The 8,355-nt window shown below is 42.3% G+C and overlaps 1 protein-coding gene across 1 annotated transcript; it reads left to right on the top strand.

Annotated features, from left to right (window-relative positions):
* Positions 1 to 365: 365 nt before the first annotated feature.
* LOC129745968 (centrosomal protein of 131 kDa-like) lies at positions 366 to 4,564 on the top strand. The gene is made up of 7 exons (XM_055739376.1): positions 366 to 501; positions 583 to 2,500; positions 2,560 to 2,815; positions 2,877 to 3,741; positions 3,801 to 4,012; positions 4,068 to 4,361; positions 4,426 to 4,564. Exons 1-7 carry the CDS (start codon positions 475 to 477, stop codon positions 4,556 to 4,558), a joined length of 3,705 nt encoding a protein of 1,234 aa, XP_055595351.1. The 5' UTR covers positions 366 to 474; the 3' UTR covers positions 4,559 to 4,564.
* The last annotated feature ends 3,791 nt before the right edge of the window (positions 4,565 to 8,355 follow it).

The raw sequence follows: 8,355 nt of genomic DNA, 5'->3' as shown, positions 1-8,355 counted from the left end.
TAGCGAGATATTCAAGTAAGCGTTTAACGGAATTTCAAAACAGTTAATAATTCTTGAATTGCAACTTATGATTGCATCGTTCAACCCCCAAACATCACAGGTATATAGTAAACGTTCCACTTCCTGCTAAAGTGTGATACTAAATATTTTGTGAACTGTGGCAAATTCTTATCAGCCACGTGCTCACTGCTGGGCACCACCTGTTGTAGGATGCAACACCAACCACCTCATCCACGTGTTGTGGGTGTAGTTTTATTTTTGTTTTGTAAACACCCGTCTCCATGGCAACGGTGAAGTTCATCGAATTCATTACGGTTGCCACGGTGCGGTGGTGGTGCGCTGTTGTTGAGATTTATTAGAACGCTTTTGTCAATCGAGGGACGCTCGTCCTGATAAAAATCGAAAAATTTCAATGAAAAGTGCTACAAATGCGGTTTAAAATATGCGGAATGCCGAGTGCGTAAGCCGTTCATTATGGAATTGAGTTTGTACGGATCGCAGGTAGGTAGTTTGCGTTAAAATAGTGATTTTTTGTTGTTGATTTTTTTGATTTTCAAATTCTCGATTTGTTTGCAACCGTAGATCAACCTGGCAACGCGCGAAAAAATAACCCCTACCAATAGCTACCAACATTTGGTAGGGATAGGGTTGGGGAGCAATCAACACCACCCCCACGGCCACCATTTTCATCATCAAAGGCCCGGGTCAGCCTTCAATGGTAGTAATAGTCGTCTTTTTCCGCCAAATATTAGACGTCCACTATCAGCTGATAGTCAAATTCAGCGTAAAGCGACACATTTTGGCGGAAGTGGATTTTCGAGTAGCAACTATCTGTCGAAACGTAGCACTTCCTCTTCGAGTTTACTGAAATCGCTCCTGGCCGAGCCAATCTCGCGCTATTGGGAATCGAAAACATTAACAGGTTCTTCCACGTCAGGCGTGGCTTCTGGGCAGAGGTCCTCGAAGCAGATGTCCTGTAAGGTTAGGAGCAAGAAACGATCCACCGTTGCAAAGAAAAAGCTAACAGCTGACTGTAGCTCCGAGGAAAGCAGCATGGACGACGATACGCAAGAATCGAACAACGAAGCCGAGCTGGAAAAAATATGGTCCGGGGAAAGATTGAGGATAGCGCCGGGCGTTGACAAAAAACCTCCACTGCCGAGAAGCGTTATACGCAAACCGGGACCAAGAAAAAACAGTTTATTGCCGGGACAACTTAGTAATAGTGGGGGTATGTCATCTAAGGTTGATAAGAAAATTGATCTTCCTGGAAGGGTCTCATTCAGCTCTAATGATCCGTATGAGATAGATTACAGTGATTATGAGGATAATAACTTCGGTATGAAAAAACCTACGGGTAAAGCTGATTCAACTTATGACGAAAGAAAGTATCAGGATACAACAATCGAGCCAAAACCCAGGTACACATCGGTTAAGTTCGAAGAGGACCTAACCAGTTCAGGCTACGATACCAGAGAAGATAAATCTGATAAGCTGGTCAAGTTTGATTCGACGCCGGAATCGACGTTTTGTGATGAAGATGATTCTCAGAAAATTATCGAAGATTACAAGAAAGAAATAGAGGATATCAATCGACGACGGGAAATGGAACTTAAACTAGTCCAGGCTGAAAGTACAAAATCGTATGATCCGAAAAATTACACATCACTGGAAGTCACTGAAACGTACGTAGAAGAAACATTTCGGATTACAGCATGCGCCAGCGTCAGTGCTACAGAAGATACAGATGTCGAAAACGATAGATTGTTGGATAATCGACAGCATGGTGATGAAAAGCCTGATGTTATAAATGAATACTATGATTGTATCAATGAAATCATCAACAACCAAACAGACAAAAGGGATAAACAAGACACAAAGGAAGATTTGTTAAAGTTGAATCTCAACAACGAAATCAAAACTAGTCCCACTGAGAAGAATTTCAAAACTTCACCAAAACCTACTAACTCATTAGACAAAAATAAATTAGACAATAGCTCGAATCAAGTAATCAAAAATTATTTTAAGGTCAAAGATCAAAACTTAAACGAAGTGAAGCAACAAAATAAATCCCACCAAAAGAGCAACGTTCTGTTAAATAAGAAAAATTTTAAACCGAAATCTGCGGACACCCACAAATCGATACTAAGAAATGCGTCTCAGAAGAAAGCTCCAACGCCGAGTAAGTTTTCTCCAACGCTTTGTCGCGAGGAAAGTAACATATCAGAATTTCACATGGATAAAGTTGTCAGCTGGATGTCCTGCAATGAGGAAACCTTCCCAAAAGCACCATATGAAAGTGACACTGATGGACGAGCAGCTCCGCAATCGGCTCCTCCTATCGTTGGTAAATGTTCTGTCACAACCCCAACGGATATGGACAAGGCTGAAGAGGGATCCAATTTTAACTTCAACCTAGAGAGAAGAGAACCTAGTCGAAATGAATTTACAAACTTTGATGAAGCATCATTGGCAAGCGAACTGAACAACCCACCCTCAGGTAATTTTATAATTGTAATCCCCAAAGCTTTGTTGATCACCAATTTCATGATTTTTTAGATTTCCAATCATTGAAAAAGGAAGTCGAGTACAGGCTGAGCAACATCCTGGACTCCCGAGATTCGCCGGACAGTACGGGTCAGATTCAGGAACAGCAGCACCACGACAAAGACAAGATGAAGGATCTACTTTCGTATTTAGATCATATCGAGATGAAGTGCGAGAAAAGTTTGAAACCGGCGAGACCAGCATCAGAATCGGATCGCTCGGAGCTGGAATTTGCCGCCGAACCGGACTACATCGAAACGATACCAAAGTGATTGATCATTTCACATTTGATCAGAGCTTCTAATTTCAAAATGGTTTTATACTTTTAGAATGAGCGATTTACTGGAAATTCCAGCCCATCAGTTGGCACGACGTGTGATCAAGCTTTCACTCCGCGCAAATGAACTTAGCAATGCTATGCATCTATCCAAGGATCACCTTTCGACGGTTAAAGCGGACAAAACGAAGGCAATCCGAGCGGAAAAGGTCACCTTCCAGAACAAGCTAAAGGAGCAGAAAAAGCACTACGAGGATATCATAGGCCGACATCAAGAGTTCATCGATCAGCTTATAAAAGACAAATCTGGGCTGTGTGAAAAGGTTACACAGCTTACAAGGAGAATTGAGTCACAAAATCAGAGCTGGGAACATCGTCTCAAAACTGAACTTGAACGAGCAAAGGATACGGCAGTTGCAGCTGAGAAAATAAGACGAGAGAAGTGGGTTCGTGAAAACACTAAGAAAATCAAGGAGCTCACCGTTAAAGGTCTCGAAATGGAAATCAATAAGATGACAGCAGCCCATCAGAAAGATATGATCGAACTGAAACGTCAACACAAAGAAGAACTCATGTGCGCAGTTTCCGATCTCAAGCTTCAATACGAGCAGAAGGAAGTCGACCTCAAGCAAACTTTGATGAAAGACCGCGAAGCATTCATCGAACGGGAACGACAAATGACACTAGAACGCTTCGACAAACAGGTCAGCGAAGAGCGGCTAATCTTCGAACAGCAGAGGCAACATTTGCTGAAAGAGTTCGAAATCGAAAAAGAACGGAATCTCAAAGAACTGAAACAGCGCAATCAATACTTCGAATCACAGATTAATGAACTTAAGAGCGAAAATGCTAAAAATTTGGAGTTTGCTCGCAAAGAGTATGTTCAAATGTTAAAAGATCGAGAAAATAAACATAAGGTTACATTTCATTTGAGAGTTAAAAATGTTGATAATTTTACATTTCTAAACAATTTCAGGAGGAGTTGGCTAAATTGCAGAATCAGTTGGAAGCTGATTTCGCCATTTGGAAGAGAAAACACGAGGAAACGGCCCGCATGGCTTTGGAGGATCGTGAAAACACTATAAGGCAACAGCTGCGGTCCGAGAGAGATCAGCAAATTGATAGAATTGTTGCCAAAGTGGATGCCGAAACGCAGAAATACCAGCAAGATTTCGATTTAAAAATGAGGTAAAGCACAATTATTTATCAATTAACAGACAATCTTTAACTAACATAATTACAGTCGCTTGAAGGAGAAACATTCGGCTGAGTTGCGTGAGCAAGAAACAGCCGAAGCATTGCTTAAGCAAAAATATCAGGACACCCGTACCCAGCTGGCAGAGAGCGAAGCCACAATACAGAACATGAAGTCTACCACCAAACAGATGGAGCTGCAGCTGACTCACTCGAAGAAACTATGCGACGAACTGCTGCGAGAGAAGGAAACGATGAAGGATTCTGCTCGCAAAGAGGTTCAGAAAGATCTGGCGAACATGCAGAAGGATCATGATCGGGAAATTGAACGGATTTACTGCAGGTGTGTTCTGGTTAAAAAAAAATTGAAGAAAAATGTTGTATTATCGATGGTTGTTTTTTTTTAGAGTTCAACAAGCCATCGATAAAAAGGATTCGACCATTGGAAATTTGCAGAAGGAGATATCCGGATTGAAAGAACGATGCCTAAAGCAAGATGCTATTATCCGTCAACAGCGAATCGATTATTGTATAAAATAACATGAAATACCTAGTTCAAAAGTGGTAATGAAGAGTTTTTTCAAAAAGTAATTTAATTTTTACAATTACAAAACCTTTGAGAAACATTCTTGAACTTTTTTGTGTAGAGATGTTTCTACAAGTGAAGCTGCAAAAAATCACCAGGAACTCCGTATTCTGTAGAGCCACTTATCTAATTGGCGTTCTAGATGGAAATAAAACTGAGAATATCGGACGGGCAAATTAACGTTAGATAAGAGAAAAATAAGTGAATAAGAGTCTTTTACAAAGCCGTCGCGACGCTCGTTGTTGCGGGCGCCTTCAATACTGCCTGTGGCGAGTTCTCAAAATCTTGTGCAGTTTCACTGTCATTGGTGAAGAAATGGGGGGGATTTGTAAATACGGCGGGACAATCGAAAAGGTTGAAGACCTATACTTGGTAGTGTCAATTTTCAACCATTTCAAAACAGAAGGAGTGAAATTTCCCTTTCTTCGAGCACTGGTTTCTCTCATTTTAAACTGAAATTGACTCATTAACCCGCACAATATAACACAATTTCAATCATTTGCTGCACAATTGCGTATCATCTCTGCTTATCGCAGTCCCCCGATTGACAACCGATTGAACTTAGGTGCCCGCACATCGACATGCGCCCTAGCTAGAGATATCTTCTGAGGAATGTATGACTTTTCGACAAGCAACCAAGTGTGTGTAGCCTCTCAGGATAATTGAAAATCAGTGAAGTAATTTATAAATGTTCGGAGGAAAGACCTGTGTCGGTGAAGACGGGCTAACCATTTCAAAAAGCATCGGAGTTTACGAGTAAATCGACTCAACCTATGATCCAGCTTAAACCAATAATGATGGCGTTGAACGTACGAACGCAGGAGCAAATCCAGTGGGTGCAATGGTAGGAAGTCCAAAGGCGGGCAATAACGTCAAAAGCCTAGGTCCGGGGACAACGTCCTGAACCAAAAGCAAACACTTCACGAAAAACCTACAGACACACCAGACTATATCGGTAGTGTTCATTGTTGTCGAGCTACTGTGAAGTAAATTGTGCGTGGTTGAATTGTAATTACGGCCAGGTAAGAAGAGATCGACCTCCCCGGAACCGAAGCAGGAGGTCGACAGTTCAGGAGACATGGGAGGGAGGTCGACGGATAGGTGCTTTGGGAGGTCGTTGGTCCGGAGCAATTGAGAGCGGACCGGAATCACTGGTGGTTCGTCGTGTCGAAAGCCATGGAAGGTTGGTGGGCCGGTGCTGTGGAAGGTCGTTAAGTTGTAGGCCAGGTGGTGGTCGTCGAACTAGGATCCTCTGGTGGACTTACAAGCCAGGAACTACGGAAGGTCGTCAAACCGGTGCTAAGGAAGGGCGTCGGACCGAACACAAAACTGAAGAACGTCGAGGCGTGAGTTTCTCACGCACCCACGGCACCCAGACGGAAGTTTGTCATCGAGCGAAACCTGAAGAAGGTCGTTGAACTGAAGGCGGAGTGTTGGCATTCACCCGATCTGTGTGAATGTAAACAACACACGCAGTTTAAAGTAAATGCCAAAAGATTTTTTGATATGAAAAGAAAGCAAATTCAGAAAATGAAGCATTTCAGTTTTCACATCAAACACTGCGTTTGATCACTCCTTTCCACTCCGAAAGTGCTCCCTGTTGCTGCTGTCTAACAGGTTATGGGCCCAGCACTAGTGGAAAGGAGGAGAAGTTGAGTCTGGTATCCCATTGAAAGGCAGTCGAGCCGGGAATCCGTCGGAGGTGGTCGATCCGGCAACTCGAGGAGGGTCGCGAGCCGCTGTGAAGGCGTAAAGCCTTGAGGATGGGCTACTAACTGCAAGGAGCGTCAAGCCAACGGAAGGTTGTCTTCGAGCGAACAGAAAGCAGGTTGTGGTCGAATGAGCCAGGAGATGATTGTCGGGCGAAACCGAAGGAAGGTTGTCGAGCGAAACTTCGTCGTGTTGAAGACAACCAACAACTTCAGAAGACTCCGAGACGTGTGCCGGTTGGATGGCGCTTTCAAAGAAATGTCACAGCAGCCCTTCCGTCCAAACACTCCTGAATGGTTTTTCCGCCTACACTTGCTTATAGGAAAGATTGAAGCTGAGTGCGTGACTGATATATGGCCGAACAATATTTTCATGATTTTTATGAAATGATCCCAAACTATTGGGCGGCAATATATGAAGGGGTTTTACCGCGCCCTAAGATTGCGTTATGCTTCTTCTGTCCATTTTTAAATGTCCTTATACTCTAACTTGGCTTCAACATTACTCGAATATTTCCGGCAGTTTATCAGAAAATGTTATTTAATTTTGTTTACATGGTGTTCCGTCTCACGAGATACTCTGATTAACAATATTCCTCCAATTCACTCGGTCCATGGCAACCGTCCTCCAACTCCTCGGGCATCCCACATTCGCCAGATCACGGTTCACTTGGTCTAACTACCTCGCTCGTTGCGCCCTTGTTCGTCTCGTTCCTACCGGATTGGTAGCGAGCACCTGTTTTGCAGGACAGTCGTCCGGCTTTCTCGCAACATGTCCTGCCCAGCTTATCCGTCCATCTTTCGCCACCTTCTGAATACTGCGTTTGCCGTACAGTAGCGCGAGCTCTTGGTTCATCCTTCGCATCCACACTTCGTTCTCCTGCACGCCGCCAAAGATGGTTCTTAACAATCGTCGCTGGAATACTCCGAGTGTTCGCAGGTCCTCCTCGAGCAATATCCATGTCTCGCGCCCGTATAGGACAATCTGTCTAATGAGCGTTTACACAGGTTACACTTTGTGCGAGGGCTAACTCTTCTCGACCGCAGTTGTCGGAAAATGAATGTATGGAGAGAAAGTAACAATTTTGTATCAACCGGCACTATTAACCAGGATTTTTAAGCCAACAATTGTACCCAAAAAGATCCCAAGATGGTTCCCTGCAAGATTCCATGATGGTTTCTTCGGATTTGGCCTCATACCACTACGACGAAAAGGCTCTGAAGTAGAATGCGGTCAACAAAGTCCACATTGTGTCTATAAAAACCCTCCCAACATCTCAGAGTTTTGCTCAATTGAACAATGCTTTCATCCTCAAACATTCTACGTATTCAATTTTTTAGACTGTAATTTGAGTGGCCCAAAACGGCATTATAGAAGTCTGGAATTCTGGGGGCTCAAACTCCAAACGATAGCTTAGGAGGATGTAACAAACAAATTTTGGTGTAAAGCATTTTCAACAGGCGGGCCAAATTCCAAAAACAAGTTTTGCTGGCGGACCAAAAAACAAATTCAAAAGGATAAATTTTTTAACGAACTTTAGTTGTATCATAAATAATATTGATTTTTTCAAAGTACGGACCTCAGCCTCACCTAATCTAATTTTTTTTTTATCTGAATCACAAAATTTAACATTTGTTATTCGCATCTAGATACCCAAAAAGATTAAAATTTCAGTGGAAACTCTTCTCAAATTTTTCAAAGCCTTCTTTAAACAGGATGAATACGAATTTGATTGTTTTACAATCATTGCGTCTTATTAAATAAAAAAAATTTGCTGTCCTCCTGAGAGATTTATCATCAATAATGAAAGTGTCAGTGACAAATAGCCTTTAACCTGATATCAGGACAATAAGTATAATGCATTATAATATAAGAATGTTAAACATTAAAAGCTAACATAAAAATTTTACGCAAAATTTCATTCCAAGTTTACTTATAACTATATTCCATTTTATTGTATCTAATCTCCGCGAAACTAATATGTTATGTTTTCTAACTGATTTTGGCTGCGGCCCTCTACGTCATAGAAAATTTTTAATGC

This window comes from Uranotaenia lowii, chromosome 2 (genome assembly GCF_029784155.1).
Source record: "Uranotaenia lowii strain MFRU-FL chromosome 2, ASM2978415v1, whole genome shotgun sequence".
NCBI lineage: Eukaryota > Metazoa > Arthropoda > Insecta > Diptera > Culicidae > Uranotaenia > Uranotaenia lowii.
This window is presented reverse-complemented; position numbering and strand designations above follow the sequence as displayed.

What these genes read in the sequence shown, in the direction of transcription:
- LOC129745968 (XM_055739376.1), top strand. Translation starts at nt 475, where the DNA reads ATGGAATTGAGTTTGTACGGATCGCAG. An exon ending in TACATCGAAACGATACCAAA is followed by an intron (nt 2,816 to 2,876) that starts GTGATTGATCAT and finishes TTATACTTTTAG; the next exon opens with AATGAGCGATTTACTGGAAA. An exon ending in ATTGAACGGATTTACTGCAG is followed by an intron (nt 4,362 to 4,425) that starts GTGTGTTCTGGT and finishes GTTTTTTTTTAG; the next exon opens with AGTTCAACAAGCCATCGATA.